Source organism: Ursus arctos, unplaced genomic scaffold, assembly GCF_023065955.2.
Source record: "Ursus arctos isolate Adak ecotype North America unplaced genomic scaffold, UrsArc2.0 scaffold_13, whole genome shotgun sequence".
In the NCBI taxonomy this organism is placed as follows: Eukaryota; Metazoa; Chordata; class Mammalia; order Carnivora; family Ursidae; genus Ursus; species Ursus arctos.
The window spans coordinates 25,679,387-25,697,665 of record NW_026622797.1 but is presented as its reverse complement, the minus strand read 5'-3'; the positions used below and the strand labels follow the sequence as shown (position 1 = coordinate 25,697,665).

The 18,279-nt window shown below is 40.7% G+C and overlaps 1 protein-coding gene and 1 pseudogene across 4 annotated transcripts in view; one reads left to right on the top strand and one right to left on the bottom strand.

Moving 5' to 3' along the window:
• Positions 1-18,279, top strand: part of ARFGEF3 (ARFGEF family member 3) — a 166,723-nt gene that overhangs the window by 93,016 nt on the left and 55,428 nt on the right. For all 4 annotated transcript variants that reach the window (XM_057311016.1, XM_026504890.4, XM_057311015.1 and 1 more), the window contains 2 exons: positions 6,884-6,996; positions 7,771-8,681. In XM_057311016.1, the coding sequence (XP_057166999.1) occupies positions 6,884-6,996; positions 7,771-8,681 (1,024 nt within the window). The remainder of the gene's footprint in view (positions 1-6,883; positions 6,997-7,770; positions 8,682-18,279) is intronic.
• LOC113259489 (ubiquitin-40S ribosomal protein S27a-like) lies at positions 3,861-4,335 on the bottom strand (annotated as a pseudogene).

Sequence of the window (18,279 nt, the reverse complement as noted above, 5' to 3'; positions counted from 1 at the left end):
CACTGCGCAGGAAATCCGTTATGTTTTCCCCTTTTTCATAGATTTGTCTAGCTTCCCCCAGATGCTCTTCCAGGGCAAGGCGGCAGTTAAACACCAGCACGTGAGTGGCTTGTCCAGGCGATGTGGCCCCATGGAGCCCAGCCGACGATGGGGGCCAGGTTACTCCACTCACTATGACAACCAATCATTTGGGGAGGTTGGTAACCTGGAAACCAAAATGTGCCGTCTGTGCACACAAAGAAAACCACTAGGCACCCAGGATGTTTGTTTAGCCTTTCGGAGTTTGAACGCTTGGTGTGTTATTTCCCTGTTCTCTTTGTGATTTGTCACTCTGCCATAGGCGCTGTGTGCCTATTCATCAAAGACAGGACATTTTGTTTTTCAAATGGCATTCTCTTTTCTGTTTCCGCTTTCCCAAAAAACGAACAGTAATCACAAGTTCACCTTGCTTCCTTTCCTCTCTCCCGTGGTTCTGCTTCAGAAGGAGTTCCCTAATCTTTTTTTCATTTAAGATTTTATTTATTTATTTATTTATTTATTTATTTATTTATTTGAGAGGGGGGAGAGAGAGAGAACGCACATGAGCAGGGGGAGGGAGAAGCAGGCTCCCCGCTGAGTAGGGAGCCCATCGTGGGCTCCATCCCAGGACCCTGGGATCATGACCTGAGCTGAAGGCATATGCTTAACTGACTGAGCCATGCACGTGCACCGGAGTTCCCTGATCTTTGTCAGACTGTGACACCCCTGCCCCTGACAGCACAACAACCCTCACCCCCACTGGAAGAAGCTGAGGTTCAGCATGCCTTGCCTTTCTTCAAGTAGTTGTTGAGGGTTCTTCAGAAGCGTGATCACTCAGTGTCCTTTCCTTCCAGATTTGGAAACAACTGAGAAATAAGCCCAGGATCAATGTGGGAACTCAAATATGTCGTCTAATTTATTACTGGTAAAGTTAGACTGGAGACTGTAATGAGATCGCAAGAGAAAGTGAGATTCTCCCCATCTATCCCTCCGAAATGCACCTGCATTTCTAGCAAGAGATGGGACAGCTGGAGGCACTTAGGCCCGGCCACTTCACTTGGATACAGGGCAGAGGTGGGAGGGAGGATAGAGGAGGGCAGAGACAGGAGACAGAGGAACAGAAGGAGAGGGAGGGGAAGGGAGAGAGAGGAATGATGGAGACTTGACTCTTTCAATGTCAAAAAAAATAAAATGGGGGGAGAAAAGTGTCAGCTTCATCGCTATACCTCCAAGACAGAAGTTCCCAGTTTCTGGGGTACGAAAGAAATGTGGAAGGAGGAAGGGAAAGAAGAGTGCCCCTTAAGATATAACTTTTCCTACTTAATATACCTTTTCCTGTGAGTATGAATTACTTTGAAAATAATGGACATAGTGATAGGAAGTCTGTTCCGATACACTTAACCCAATCTTTTCCTGAATTAATTAGCCTCAAATTGAAATGTTCTGTAAAGATTTCTACCACATGGAAATAAAAAAATAATTAGAACTGAACAGTTATGAAAATTCTATACATGAAAACTTGTAGAATGTAGCCAAAGCAGTACATAGTAGGGTATTTATAGCTTAACATGATTATATTTTAAAAAAATTGGAAGCCTAAAATTAATATTCTAATTTTCTGAGTTAGGTAGCTGGGAAAAGAAGAGCAGATTAAATTCAAAGAAAGTAGAAAAGAGGAAAAATAAGGATTAAAGCAGAAAGTAATGTGGAAAAAAGCAAAATATACTAGATCAATAAAGTGAAAAGTGCCAGGGCTCTGAAAAGACTAAGGAAATTGAGAAACTCTTGATAAAAACAATCAAGAAATTCCAGAATAGGTAAAAACAAGTAAGTAGAAATAAGAATGAAAATACACATGTAACTATAGATATTACAAACATTAAAGAAATTAAAGAAGGTATTAAGGCCACTGAGGCCAATAAATTTGAAAACTTAAAATAGATAAATTCCTAGGAAATAACACAGCCTTTAACAAGCTAGCTCCAGAAGAAATTGAGGACCTACATAGTTCTAGAATCTTCAAGAAATTGAATCAGTAGTTAATCTTTCCATTAAAAAAAAAAACCCACTGGCCCCATTTAACTTTAAAAACAATGTTATACCAACATTTAAGGAATGGGTAATTCTAATAATATGTGATCTTCCCAGAGTATAGAAAGGGAATACTTCACAACGCATGTTTCAATTTTCTAAAAATTGTTTTACCTTTTGACCCCTTTCATCCATTTTTTTTTCCATCTTTCTGCCCCTCACCTCTGGCAACCACCAATCCATTTTCTGTAACTATGAGCTTGGTTTTTTGTCTGTTTTTTCAAGATTCCACCTATAAGAGAAATCATACAGTATTTCTTTTTCTCTGTCTGACTTATTTCACTTAGCATAATGCCCTCTAGGTTCATCTATGTTGTCACAAATAGCAAGATTTCATTCTTTTTTATAGATGAGTAATATTCCATTGTATATATCACATGTTCTTTATCCATTTATCCATTGAGAGACACTTAGGTTGTTTCCATATTTTAGCTGTTGAAATCATGCTCCAGTGAACATGGGGGTGCATAATCTTTTTGACTTAGTGTTTTCATTTTCTTCAGGTAAATATCCAGAAATGGAACTGATGGATCATATGGCAATCTATTTTCTATGGTTTGAGGAACCTCCATGTTGTTTTCCATAGTGGATGCACCAATTTACATTTCCATCAATTGTGCAGGATGGTCCTTTTTTCTCCTTGCCAACACTTGTTTTTTTCTAGTCTTTTGATAGGTATTGTAACAGGTGTGAGGTGATACCTCATTGGTGGTTTTGATTTGCATTTCCTGGATGATTATTGATGCTGAACATCTTTTCATGTGTCTGTTGGCCATCTATCTGTATGTCTGCTTTGGAAAAATGTCTATCTAGGTCCTCTGCCCATTTTAAAAAATCAGATTATCTGGTTTTTTGCTTTTTTTATTGAGTTGTATGAGTTCTTTATGTATTTTGGATATTAACCACTTATCAGATACATGACTTGCAAATACTTTTAGTAGGTGACCTTTTCATTTTGACAGCGGTTCCTTTGCTGTGCAGAAGCTTTTTAGTTTGATGTAGTCCCAATGATTATTTTTGCTTTTGGTGTCAGATTAAAAAAAATTCTCGCCAAGACTCGTGTCAGAGAGCTTACTGCTTGTTTTCTTCTAGGAGTTTTATGGTGTCAGGTCTTAAATTCAAGTCTTCAGTCCATCTTGAGTTAATTTTTGTGTATGGTATAAGATAGGGGTCCATTTTCATTCTTTGGCTTGGTGGCTGTCCAGTTATTCAAGCACCATTTGTTGAAGGGACTGTCCTTTCCCTAGTGTATATTCTTGCCTCCTTTGTTGTAAATTATTTGACATATATGTATAGGTTTATTTCTAGGCTGTCTATTCTGTACTTTTTGATTAATGTGTCTATTTTTATGGTAGTACCATGCTGTTTTAATTACTATAGCTCTGTAATATAATTTTTAATCAGGGAGTGTGATGCCTCCTGCTTTGTTCTTCTTTGTCAAGATTGCTCTGGCTATTCCAAAGGTCTTTTGAGGATCCATACAAATTTCAGGTTTCTTTGTGCTATTTCTGTGAAAAATACATTGAAAATTTGATAGAGATAGTGTTAAATCTATAGATTGCTTTGGGTAGTATGGACATTTTAACAGTATTAATTCTTCCAATCCATGAGCACAGAGTATCTTTCCACTTATTTGTGTCATTTGTGGTTTTCAGTATTCCAATCTTTCACCTCCTTGATTAAATTTATGTCTAGGCATTTAATTATTTCTTTGAAACGTTAGTTCATATCTTTTATTCACCCACATATAATTACTTGCCTTCTAGTTTGTTGAAGCAGTAGGTCAGACAACATTTGCCACAATAACGTCTGTCGAAGTGGCTGGCCATTAAAGCTCCAGCACCACATTCATCTGAAGGGCACTCCTGAAGAAGGAGACTGATTTTGCCATTCTCATCCACCCTATAATATTTCAGAACAGCCAGTTTAACTGGCCGTTTCTCTTATGCTTACTCTTCTCAGGAGTAGCGTAAGACTTATTCTTCCTTTCTTCTCAGCACCACCATGAAGTCTCAACACAATTTGAAGAGTGGGCTCCTTTTGAACATGGTAGTCAGACAAAGTACGTCCATCTTGCAGTTGCTTGCTGGCCAAGATCAGTCTCTGCTGATCAGGAAGAATTCCTTCCTTATCCTAAATCTTGGCCTTTACATATCTTATCGTGTCCAAGGTTTCAACCACGAGAGGGATAGTCTTCCCCATAAGGGTTTTCACGAAAATCTGCATCTTGGCGGTGGATCCACAGCAGATGGCTGATCAGAAAGGCCTTTTATTATTTTTGATGCTTTTGTAGACAGGATTATTTTCTTGATTTCTCTTTCTGATAGTTTGTGTATAGAAATGCAACAGATTTTTGTATGTTGATTTGTATCCTGCAACTTCACTGAATTCAATCGTTCTAACAGTTTTTTTATAGAGTCTGTAGGGTTTTCTATATATAATATCATGCCATCTGCAAATAGTGACAGTTTTACATCTTCCTTTCCAATTTGGATACCTTTTATTTCTTTTCTTGCCTGACTGCTGTAGCTAGGACTGACAGTACTGTATTGAATAAAAGTGGCGAGATTGGTATCCTTGTCTTGTTTCTGATCTTGGAGGAAAAGCTTTCAGTTTTTTTACCATCGAATACGATGCTCGCTGTGGGTTTGTAATAAGTGGCCTTTATTGGGTTGAGGTGTGTTTCCTCTACACCCACTTTTTGGAGAATTTTTATTGTAATTGGATGTGGAATTTTGTCGAAATACTTTTTCTGCATCTATTGAAATGACCTTTCTTTTTTTTCCCCTTCATTTTGTTAATGTTGTGTATCACTTCACTGATTTGTGAACATTGAGCCATCTTTGCATCCCTGGAATAAATCCCACTTGTTTAGGTGTATGATCCTTTTTTTTTTTTTTAAGATTTTATTTATTTATTCGACAGAGATAGAGACAGCCAGCGAGAGAGGGAACACAAGCAGGGGGAGTGGGAGAGGAAGAAGCAGGCTCCCAGCGGAGGAGCCCGATGTGGGACTCGATCCCATAACGCCGGGATCACGCCCTGAGCCGAAGGCAGACGCTTAACCGCTGTGCCACCCAGGCGCCCCTATGGTGTATGATCCTTTTAATACATCGTTAAATTTAGTTTGATCACAGTTTGTTGAAGATTTTTGCATCTGTATTCATCAGGGATATTGGCCTATAATTTTCTTTACTTGTGGTATCTTTGTCAGGTTTTGGTATCAGCGTAGTGCTAGCCTTTTAAAATGAGTTTGGGAGAGTTCCCTCCTCTTCTATTTTTTGGAAGAGTTTAAGAAGGATTGATATTAATTCTTCTTTGAATGTTTGATAGAATACATTGGTGAGGCCATCTGGTCCTGGACTTTAGTTAGTTGGGAGGTTTATGATTACTGATTCAATCTCTTTACTAGTTATTGGGCAGTTCTGATACTCTTCTTCTTCATGATTCAGTCTTCATAGGTTGAATATATCTAGAAATGTGTTCATTTCTTCTGGGTTGTCCAGTCTGTTGGCATATAGTTGTTTATAGGATTCTCTTATGATCTTTTCTATTTCTGTGGTATTAGTCGTAACATCTCTTTCATTTCTGATTTTATTTATTTAAATCTTCAGAGATTTTTTCTTGGTGAGTCTAGCCAAAGGTGTGTCAATTTTATCTTTCCCAAGAACCAACTCTTAGTTTCATTGGTCTTTTCTATTATTTTTTAGCCTCTGTTCATTTATTTCTTCCGTAATCTTTCTTATTCACTTCTGCTAACTTTGGGCTTCACCTGTTCTTCTTTTTCTAGTTCCTTAAAGTTTAACGTTCGATTATTTATTTGAGACTTTTCTTATTTTTTGAGGTAGGCATTTACTGCTTTGAACTTTTCTCTTAAAACTGCTTTTGCTGCATCCCATAAATGTTGAGATGTTATACGTCCTTTTCTTTTCTTTTTTTTTTTTTTTTTTTTTTTGTCTCAAGGTATTTTTTCATTTCTCTTTTGATTTCTTTTTTGACCCATTAGTTGTTTGGTAGCAGTTGTTTAATCTCCACATATTTGTGAATTTTCCAGTTTTCTTCCTGTACTTAATTTCTAGTTTCATGCCAATGAGGTTAGAAAAGATGCTTGAAACAAACTGAGGGTTTTAGAGGGGAGGGGGGTGAGGGGATGGGCTAGCCCGGTGAAGGGCATTAAGGAGGGCATGTATTGCATGGAGCACTGGGTGTTATACTCAAACAATGAATCATGGAACACTACATCAAAAACTAATGATGTACTGTATGGTGACTAACATAATAAAAAGAAAAGATGCTTGAAATGATTTCAGTTATCTTAAATTTAAAACTTGTTTTGTACCTTAACATATGATCTATCCTGGAGAATGTTCCATGTATACTTGATCAGTCCAGCTTTTGAAACTAACCAGCTTTGACAGCAAAATGAGACAAAGAGAGTACAGGGAAGGTAAATTATAGGCCATTCTCAGTAAAGAGCATAGATGCAAGTGCTTTATAGTTCTGTGCTATAAAATTTTCTGAAACAATCCCTTGGAAAATTTGATTTGTCTAGGACAGTCCTCAGATGGGGAGCTGGGAACCCAATGTGTACTCAATGACAAGAGGAATACCAAATCAGTTTTATTAAGATGTGTAATTCCAAGTAGTCGTGTTTTCCTTAGAGTGTATCACTCACTTTCTCTAAAGTACATGCTTACTTGAGCTCAGAATTTTAAAACCTTGTGCTTTTTTATGATATTCACCAAACGGTTATTTTTCTGCCTTTTTCTTAAAGCTACTTGGGAGCCCACAGCGTCTCTGTGATTTGGCAGGACCCAGCTCCACTGAACCAGAATCTAGAAAAAGATCAATTTCAAAAAGAAAGTCTCATCTGGATCTTCTTAAACTGTATGCTACATTCCCCTTTTCCATCTTTTATTGCTTGGCGAAGACTGTTTCTCTGAATACATTTGACCTTGTTTTTAAATCCCTGAAATTTTTATGAATCTGCATCATGTGGAATGTTATTGTTTAATAATGTTCCCACAAGCCATATGAGAAATCTTATTTCAATGTATTATGATCATGTACTTTCCATATTTTCATATTGGCTTTAAGTAAACCTAGCGTGCAAAATGAAATGTACACAATTATTCATTGGGGTTATTTTATGGAAAAACTTTTGAATCACAGTACTATAACTATAAGGTCTTTTACATGAGGCCCCCCCTAGAAAACTGAATATTATCTGATTCGTAATAGTTGTGTTCACATGCATCTGTTCTGGAACTGACTGTTTTATAGAGGATGTCCTCATTATCATATAGCCATTGTAACTACTTTCTTTTTGAAAAACGGAACATAATACAAAGTGAGATTATTCAGTGCCTGTCCCCTGTCCTTGTGGAGATTATAAATGCCCATCTGGAATTTTTGTGTGTGTCCAAATAAACCAGCCAACCAAGAGAGAACGTGATTCAAGGTAGCCACTTTATCTAGTCTTTCCCTCTGCCAGCCTGAACATGTTTGCTTCATGTACTCCTTGGCCCAGACCATTTAATTCCACGCAGATCAGAGGATCTGTTTTGAATACGGTCCTGTTCACCAGGCTAACACGTCTTGTTCATTTTGGAGCATGCTGCCATATTTCTTACGCTGTTGTTCTCTCCTTTGGACACTTAGCATCATGGATGGCATGACGGAAGCGTGCATCAAGGGCGGCATCGAAGCGTGCTATGCCGCCGTGTCTTGCGTCTGCACCTTGCTCGGGGCCTTGGACGAGCTCAGCCAGGGCAAGGGCTTGAGCGAAGGCCAGGTCCAGCTGCTGCTGCTGCGCCTGGAGGAGCTGAAGGACGGTGCCGAGTGGAGCCGGGACTCCATGGAGATCAACGAGGCCGACTTCCGCTGGCAGCGGCGCGTCCTGTCCTCAGAGCACACGTCGTGGGAGTTGGGGAACGAGAGGAGCCCCGACATCAGCATCAGCGTGACCACCGACACGGGCCAGACCACGCTGGAGGGCGAGCTGGGCCAGACGACGCCCGAGGAGCACTCGGAGCACCCCAAGAGCAGCCTCAGGTCGCCAGCCGTGCCCGAGAGCAAGGAGATCCTGAGTAAGGTGCCGGAGCCCGAAGCCGTCGACCAGCCAGACGTGGTGCAGAGAAGCCACACGGTTGCTTTCCCCGACATCACGAACTTCCTGTCGGTGGACTGCAGGATGAGGTCCTACGGCTCCAGGTACAGCGAGAGCAATTTCAGCGTAGATGACCAAGACCTTTCGCGGACCGAATTCGATTCCTGTGATCAGTACTCGATGGCGGCGGAGAAGGACTCGGGGAGGTCGGACGTGTCAGACATCGGGTCGGACAACGGCTCCCTGGCCGACGAAGAGCAGACCCCTCGGGACTGCCTGGGCCACCGGTCCCTGCGGACTGCCGCTCTGTCCCTGAAACTGTTGAAGAACCAGGAGGCCGACCAGCACAGCGCCAGGCTGTTCCTGCAGTCCCTGGAGAGCCTCCTTCCCCGCCTGCTGGCTCTGCCCAGCGTGGAAGAGGTGGACGCCGCCCTCCAGAACTTCGCCTCTACCTTCTGCTCAGGTTGGTGAACGGCGTTGGCTACAGTCAGTAAGGGTGTTCAGAGCATTTCGCTGAAATGGGAAATTACCGTCGTGCCTGTAGTTTGAAGTGCTCAAAACAGCTTAACCGGGTTTCTTATATTTGAAGAGAACAGAGGAGTGTAAGACTTATTGGCAGTGGCTGGAATTGTGGGCAGTGGATGGGAGGGGATATTGTAAGGTTGATGGATATGGTGCAGAGTAAAGAATAAGAACTTCCTGCATTCTAGAAACAAAATGACAATCTCTGACTCTCAGAGCATTCAGTTCTCAGTATGCTTCTACACCTCCGTGGCTAGAAATCACAAAGCAATGCACTTTTGGTGTATCAATATGTGAACTATGTTAAAGGAGGTCTTGAATCAGATGTGGGCTGTGTAAAGTCCCCTGGACTTCCAGTGTGGGTAACGAGCGTCTGCTCGTTGTGGGGGCTTTCTCGTGGCCAGTCCCCAGCCAGCAGCCCACCCAGAGTCGCCTCCTTAGAACAAAAGGTGTTCCTGGTGCTCTTACCACTTAGGCATTTACAAAGGTTTTAGGAGTCAGGGCGAGGTCAAAGACAAATACTAGAACAAGAGATTCTTCCAGTGTTCTTATCACTTAGGACATTGTAAGGATTTTAGGAGCTCTGTGCCAGGAAATGGGCAGAGACCAATTATCTCACAGTACTACAGAAAGAAAGCAATTAATGGGTGCAAAACATTTATGGCAGGAATAACTGAGTGCCAGACTCCCAGGGAGTCACCTGTGCCTTCCCCTGACGTTCGAGGGTCTCCTGACCACAGACTACTGAGGCGGATAGACTTGGCGGGGCTTGTGCTCATACAGAAAGGACTAACTCTGGGAATGAATACAGAACTGTTAAAAGTCAAGATCACCATTCGCTCTTCTGCCTCTAAGCCTTGAGCGTGTGTTTACTGTTGCCCTTACCACACCTGTCATAGTTATTTGTGAATGCATCTACCTTCCCCCTCTGTACTCTCAGCCCTGGTGGGCTCCAACCATGTCTAACACATATTCTGTCTTCCAACAAAGAATACATCACACACGTTTACATGAAAAATCCTAGCCCAGTTACTGGAATTTGGTAGAAGCTAAGTGCTGGACTGTTAAGAGGCAGCTTCATAAGTATCTTTAAAAACTGACCAGATTGTCCTTTGTCAAAAGGACACAAAAAAGACACTTTAATTCAGGTATATTTAAGGAAGGACATTTTTTAATATGAGAATTATCCAAAGTTGTAAACACCAGCAGAGATAAAGACCTTTCAGTCCTGGACTAATACTCCTGGACTTCTCAACCTATCTAGAGATTGGAAAGAGATGCATATAATTTCTCAGCTCTCCTAACTGCACTGTGATTCTTTTCAAGACATAAAAATACCTATTTTTAAGACTACCCAACATTTTTTTTCTCAATGCTTTTCCTTTTGGAATTAAATACAAAAATGAAGTTGGGATATTTGATGTGTGTGCAGGAACACACACACATGCGCGAAATTCATGTTTCATTGAAATACTAAGATACTGTGTAAATACTCTTCTTAAAAATTCTATTTCTCCCTAATATCTTTTATGCTACCATCATTAAATTTGTTATTGTTTTATTGAACATGGCTAGTATATGTTTTGTGTGTATGTCTCTTCCTCTCTCTCTGTATCTCTCTCTCTGTATCTCTCTCTCTCTCTCTCTCTCTCTCTCACACACACACACACACACACACACACACAGTGACACTTCATCACTTCAGCATTTCTAGAGAAGCTTCACTGTGCTCTGAACTAGGGGCCTCAAGATATGCATACCTTATTTTCAATAAATATGTATTGACTGTAGGTTCATGAGCTTGCTCTTTGGTTCCTTAACATGCGAAATAGGTCATGGGCTGAAGAAGTAAGTCATGGGTAAAGCCTGAGTTGGAAGGACTGTTCACTTCCCTTTGGAGGGGCTTTGATAGAGCCTCTGAGTCTGTGCATCTTCTCACTGGTAATATTTGTGGGGAGAGGAGCTCAGCAGCCTGCTCTGACCAGCTTCCCCGGTGCGAAGGCAGACAGGCTGGCGAACGTCAGGGGTCCCAAGGAACAGCTGTATATCAGACTGCAGCACTGCCACTGGTTGCAGTAAGAGTGGCCTTGACTCATCAAGAAATGGTGAAATTATATTTAGGGCCTTCTATTTAAACTTAAACTAATCTTGGGGCACCCGGGTGGCTCAATCAGTTAAGTGTCCAACTCTTGATTTTCGGCTCAGGTCATGATCTCAGGGTTATGAGATCGAGCCCCGCATTGGGCTCCACACCAGGCGTGGAGTCTGCTTAGGAGTCTCTCTCTTTCTCTCCCCACCCACCAGATACATACATACATAAAATTAAAATAATCCATATAAAACAACTCAGCTGCAGAAATTTCAGCACTTAAATATGTAAGATCTAACATTCAGATTACTTCGTATTTATCAACAACATCCCCAAGTAATTCCAGATAAATGAGTCATTATAGTGGTAAAGACGGACCCCAAAGGCCCTGCCTTATTTCCTATGAGAATTAGGAAATATAATCCTAGCAGAGTCTTTTGTAAAATTTGAAGCCAAAGCAAATCTTAACAGTTGGGTTTTTGTACCTTTCAAATCAATACTTACCGTATATGCTGAGCAGAACTTGAGTGAATTTTTTCACTCAGTTTTCTCCAGAATGTGGCCCGATGGATGTTGCAAACTGCTTAAATTTTAGAGGTCAGTAAACTGTTCCATCAGACCCAATATGTTGTGACATTAATTTTTACATGTAGGAATAATCAATACAATGAAAAGAGACTTCAAAATATTTTGGTTGTTTCCAAATATAATTTTTAGTAATTGTCTATAACTGTGTTAGTCATTTGTCTTTTTAGTTCTAGTGACTTCCACAGTATTTTTACCAATTAGAAGCTTTATACATTACAGACCCATCACGCTGTGGTCCTGCTACCAATAAGCTCGTTCTCCTCAGTCACAGCTGTGGTTTCGTGGATCACATCGACCATTGCTGTGGACCAGCCAAAGCTGCTAGATGCTGGCTGGGGCCCACTTCTGCACTGAGCCAGTGCTCTCTCTCCCCCTGCAAGCATCACCTCCAAGATGAAAGATTCGTAGAAGAGAAACACCTGTACCCCTCAGGGACAAGAGAGAAGGCAGATGGCCTTTGTTCATCCAAGACAACCTTTAAAAGTTAACAACAGGAAATGAGAAGAGAGAGTCTCCCTGAGTGATAACCCAGATATTTTACTCATTATTTACTTTGATGTCAAAAGCTTTAAACCTTATTTTGTCGTAAGCTCCCATCGAGCATTTGCTCGATTTGTTCATTTGTTCATTTGTTATCAGGGTCTGTTCTGCTGGCTGAGACCAGACTCGCTTGGCGTTTCTCAGGGACCCCCATCCTCGGACAACTAACATCCGATTGAAATGAGCCCCCTTAATTCCACACGATTCAAGGGAGCCTTTCCTTTGAAAGCAATGAAAGTTTTTTACGGTGCGGGAGTTTGAAAACATCCAAACAAAATGCATTTTATAAAGATGGGAGTGGACATGAGCTGTGACAGCTGTGGAAATTCCTTCCTCATGCCGCGTAGAACCAAGTGGCATCCGTGTGAAGTGGCTCCTTGGGGACGATAAAGCCAGAGCCAGCCTCAGACAGCAGTGAAGAGAGGGGCACAGGCACTCGCTGGCTTTGGGATCGCTATTCCCTAGATTAGCGGTATTCAGTTACAGTCTTGGGATTCACTGTGACCACATACAAGGCTTATTACAAGCAATGCGATGTCCATAAAGTACCGAATTTCATAAAAGATAGTACAGCAAGTATGAATCTCAGTTATGCGAGAAATACCTATTTCTTTGAATTAAAACAAACCTCACTCCCGACTCCCAGCCAGCCTGGCTGGCCAAACATTTGATGTCCCCATTCCAGGGTAAAACCAGGAGCTGGAGCTTATGTGGGATCTGGACAGGGAGGCCTCTCCCCTCTCGCATGGCCGGAGAGCCCCCACTGTCCATAGGCTCCCTGATGGCCTGCCAACATGGTCCCTGGACTGCTCTGGCAAGGCTGGGCGCCCCTGGGCACCATCATATGTTCTCCTCTGGGGTCCCACCAATGCCCCCCACACTGCCAGGCAGCGGGAAGCCACAGACCTCCAACCCCGGCCCATTTGGGGGTCTCCCTTCTCTGCCTCGCTGCTTCCTCTCTCCTCTCGTTGCCTTCTGGAAATGGGCCACGGTCTCTGGAGGGAGCTCTGGGCTTGTGGATACGAAACCAGGAAGGCAAGTATGCTCTTGCCAGCTTCCGTTTTGGCCCTGTGATTTAAACATTCCTGGAGCTGGTAGTACAAATTTCACTCAATATCTTTGTGGAATACAAAGGTAAAATACAAAAAGAAAACCTCAAATAAACAAGTTAATATGTTGCCCTGCCTCTGTCAGTTAGGATTGGGTTTGTTCACCTTTGAAGAAAACTCAGGTGTTTAAGATTCAGTTTCTTTCCCCTAAATTGCATCTGAGGTAGGCCGTGCAGCGCTCTGTGATGACGCTCCTGTCTTCCCGCCCTACCATTGTTAAGGGGGATTTTCGTCCTAAGGTTTCCTCCTTTACCAAGATGACTGCTGCTGGTGGAGTTGTTCGTTTGCTTTTATAAAGGGAGGAAGAGGAGTATTCCGGAAGCAGGGTTAGGGAATAAGTAGTCTAACAAAATCTTCCTCCGATTCCCTGGCATTTGTGGAATATGAAATTTGGAGAATATAATAATATAAAGACAAAAAACCGTAATTATACACCACCCAGAGGTTGCCTCTGGAGTATCTTGGTGTCTTTCCTTGGAGTCATTTTTCAGCATTTATATGCATATGCGAGGATAATAATAAGTAACACGAACATAGCCCTTCCTGTGTGCCCTGCATTGATTAAGGGTCTTACCTATATTAATTCATTTAATACTCATAATAACCCCATAGGGTAGGTAGTATTATTATCCTCATAGGTAAGAAAACTGAGGCACAGAGAGGTCAAGTAAGTCAAACAAGGTACACAGCTGCGAAGTGGTGATGCCAGGGTAGAAACCTACATAGTCTGGCCCCAGAGACCTTTTCCTGATACCGCACTGTGCCTGCTGGGAGGGAGGGTGGGTGGATGGAGGAGTGACGAATGGATGCGTGAATCGGAGGCTCTGGTCAAGAACACAGAACCCTCTGGAGCTGATTGGCTGTGAGAAGAAAAACAGTCACAGACTGCAGCCCAGCAAACGTGGGACAGTTTTCCGAGTCCTGACAGATAGACACCCATGGAAGCCTGTCATCTCATTGGCTCCTGAGAGAATATACCAAGGGAGCAGAAACTCAAGCAGAGATTTCTATATTTAAATGTATATGATCGCATACTTCACAGCAGAAATACTAGAAATAACCTAAATGCCCAGAAATAAGGGGAACGTTAAATAAGTTCTACTGTAGCCATTTATGACACTATGTAGCTGTTTAAAATTTATGATGTTTCTAAGGAATATTTAATGATACAGTTAATGGTCATAATGTAACTTTAAAAAGGATTCACAATTAACTTCAAATGTTAATACTTACCTCAGGATGATATAATTACAGATTATTTTCACTTTCTTCTTTGTACCTTTTTCCAAACCCCTTAAAAATTTTTTCTTATGACTTCTAACATCAGAAAATAAAATAGTAATGTTATATAAAAATTAGAACCATAGACTTAATTAAAGAAATACATTACCAAGTAAAATAGTGTAATCTTTTTGTTTTAATTAAAGTTGACACGCAGTGTTACAGCAATTTCAGGTGTACAGCATAGTGATTGGACAGATCTGTATGTTATCCTATGCTCACCACAGTGTGGCTCCCATCTGTCACCGTACAACACTATTACAATACCACTGACTATATTCCCTGTGCTGTACCTTTTCTTCCCATGATTGGTTCACCCCATCACTGGAATCCCATTATCTCCCACTTTCCTTCACCCATTTTGCTTATCCCCCACCTGTCCCCTCTGGCCACCATCAGTTTATTCTCTGTATTTACAAATCTGTTTCTGCTTCTTGTTTGTTTGTTTGTTTGTTTTGTGTTTTAGATTCCACATGGAAGGAAATCACAGGTGTTTGTCGTTCTCTGACTTATTTCACTTAGCCTAATACCCCCTAGGTCCATCCATGTTGTCGCAAATGGCAGGATCTCATTATTCTAATGGCTGAATAATATTCCATTATGTGTGTATGTAAATATATTTATATCACATCTTCTTTATCCATTCATCTATGGATGGACACTTGGGTTGCTTCCATACTTGGTTGACTATCATAAATAATGCTACGATAAACATACAGGTGCGTATTTTTCACCCCTGTCATTTTCTTTGGGTAAACACTCAGTAGTGGAATTACTGGATCATAGGATAATTCTATTTTTAATATTTTAAGGGGCCTGCATACCATCTTCCACAGCGGCTGCACCAATTTACATTCCTACCAACAGTGCATGAGGGTTCCTCTTTCTCCACATCCTCACCAACACTTGATATTTCTTGTCTTTTTGATGCTGGCCACTCTGACAGGTGTAAGATGGTATTTCATTGTGGTTTTGGTTTGCATTTCCCTGATGACTAGCTGTGTGGAGCATCTTTCTGTGCGTCTCTTTGCCATCTGTACGTGTTCTGTGGAAAAAATGTATATTCATATGGTTTGCCCATTTTTTAATCAGATTATTTGTGGTTTTGGTGTCGAGTTGTGTAAGTTCTTCATATATTTTGGATTTCCACCCCTGATTGGATATATCATTCGCAAGTATCTTCTCCTATTCAGTAGGTTGCCTTTTTATTTTGTTGGTGGTTTCCTTTGCTGTAAAAGCTTTTTATTTTGGTGTAGTCCCAATAGTTTATTTTTGCTTTTGTTTCCCTTACCTGAGGAGACGTATCTAGAAAAATGTTGCTAAGACCAATGTCAAAGAAATTACTGCCTCTTTTTCTTCTGGGAGTTTTATGGTTTCATGTCTCACATTTAGGTCCTTAATCCATTCAGAGTTAGTGTAAGAAAGTGATCCAATTTTATTCCGAATGTAGCCGTCTAGTTTTCCCTGCACCATTTACTGAAGAGACTGTCTTTTCCCCATTGTGTATCCTTAGCGCCTCCTTTGTTGTATGTTAATTGACCATATAAGCATGGGTTTATTTCTGGGATCTCTGTTCTGTGCTGTTGATCTGCATGTCTATTTATGTGCCAGTACCGTACTGTTTTGGTTATTACAGCTTTATAGTATATATTGAAATCTGGGATTGTGATACCTTTCTGAAGATTGCTTTGGCTATTTGGGGTTCTTTTGAGGTTCCATGAAAATTATAGGATTCTTCTAGTTCTATGAAAGTGCTATTGGTATTTTGATAGAGATTGTATCAAATCTGTAGATTGCTTTGGTAGCATGGACATTTTATCAATATGAATGCTTCCAATCCATGAGCACAGGGTATCTTTCCATTTAGTTGTGTTACCTTCTGTTTCTTTTATCAGTGTTTTATGGATTTCAGAGTACAGGTCTTTCACCTCCTTGGTTAAGTTTACTGCAGGGTATTTCATTCTTTTGGGGACAATTATAAATGGAATTGTTTTCTTAATCTCTCTTTCTGTGACTTTGTTATTATTAGTATATAGAAATGCAACCAAAAATCATATACTATTATTACATAGGTTTAGAAAGTCAGTAATGCCCAGTATTGCTGAGTGGGTACAACAGTGTTCTTAAGTACCATTGGTAGGAAGAAAAATTGGTATAAAACTGTTCGGAAGATACTTGGGCCATCTCTATCAAACTTCATATATGTCTTTAGTCTGCTTTAAAGAATTTATCCCACAGATACACTTGCATAAGTGCTAAAAGTCATTTCATCATTTCAGCTTTTTGTCATAACTGGGACTATGTGAATGTCTACCAAGAGAGCATTGGTTAAATAAATCACACGCCAACCATGCAGTGGTCTATGCATAGTTATTTGAAAAGAATGAGATAGATCTGTAAGTGCTAATATCAAGAGATATCTAAGGGCACCTGGGTGGGTCAGTTGGTTAAGCATTTGACTCTTGATTTTAGCTCAGGTCATGATCTCAGGATCATGAGGTCGAGCCCTGCATCAGGTTCCACACACAGCATGGAGCCTGCTTAAGATTCTCTCTCCCTCCCCCTCTTCCCCCACCACTCGCACACACTCTCTCTGAAAAAATAAGACAGAATAAAAAGAGATATCTAACATATAATGCTAAGAAAGCACCAAGTCATAGTACAATGTATGTAGTGTGATTTCATTTGTGATTGTATTTCCACACAATATGTTCAAGGAAGTAAGTCTGCTGGGATGGGTGTCATTGGGGCTTGGGAGAAGCAAGGACTAATTACCCTTATTTTTTAATATTTTCCAGTACTGTTAAATGACATAAGTATTTGATGTTTATTTAAAAAGACAGTAAATTATCTAAGACATGGAGGAGATGTTTCAAGGTCACTTATGCTAATCTTGTATCCAGTCTTTTACTGGTAGGCAATCAAGCAAGTGACCCATCCTTCTGTTCCTGACAGTAGAGAACATCTTAATTATAGAGGGAGAAGAATGAACTTTAGTTACAGGACACTGGAAAAAAGAAGTAGCCAGAATGCGTTAAAGGTCAGAGCTCCTACAGTTTGTCACTCTAAATTTATAACAATTCAATGAACCCAATCAGAGGATGAATTTAAAATCGAGTCTCTGTTTGAGAGGGGATGTGATAGAGTGCGATCCTTCCACAACATTAGAAACAAGTACAGCATGGCGTTGTGCAAAAACCTGAAGTTTGGCCCCAAAAGACCTTTGCTGATTTCTAGCTATATAACTCTAGGCAAATTAGTATTTCTGAGGCACTTTCCTTACTTGTAAAATAAAGGAAGGCAATCGATATAGACTTTATATGTCAAATGAAATAAAGTATGAGAAGAGATCGGTTCTAAAAATTAGAAAGCACTTAATAAATTATAGCTGTTGTGTTATTTTCATTATTAACATCACCAGTGAACTCTGTCTGGTATGGCAAGAAAATGAGTGTCTTCCGTAAGTTGATAGATTATACATCCTTTTGTTTTATTCTCAAATTTGCCAGCTCCTGTAACATACGAAATTAGCCTGCCTCGAGAGAGAGAGGCCAGTGCCAACAGGCTCCTAACAAGCCTGACAAATCATTTCAGAACTCCGCATACCCACTGGTCCTTCTGAGACATCGTCACCCCTCTGCTAGTGATTTGGGTCTCTGTGTCAGCAGACGTACCAGCGGCCTTCTTCCCTTTCAGCATCTGAGTATGTGCTCGGTTTTCCAAAACATATTCCAAGGTAAAATGGTAGTTGGTTTTAAAATCTTTAAAGAAATTATTGCTGATGCCTGAGACCAAAGCCATTTGCAAATACTGTTCTCCTGGTTCATAGACTCAAATATTCCTTTCGTCTATGATCCAGGATAGATAAATACCCAACAATGCTGAATCCTGCTTTCTATTTAACATAGAAGGAGACCTTTATCCTTTATCTT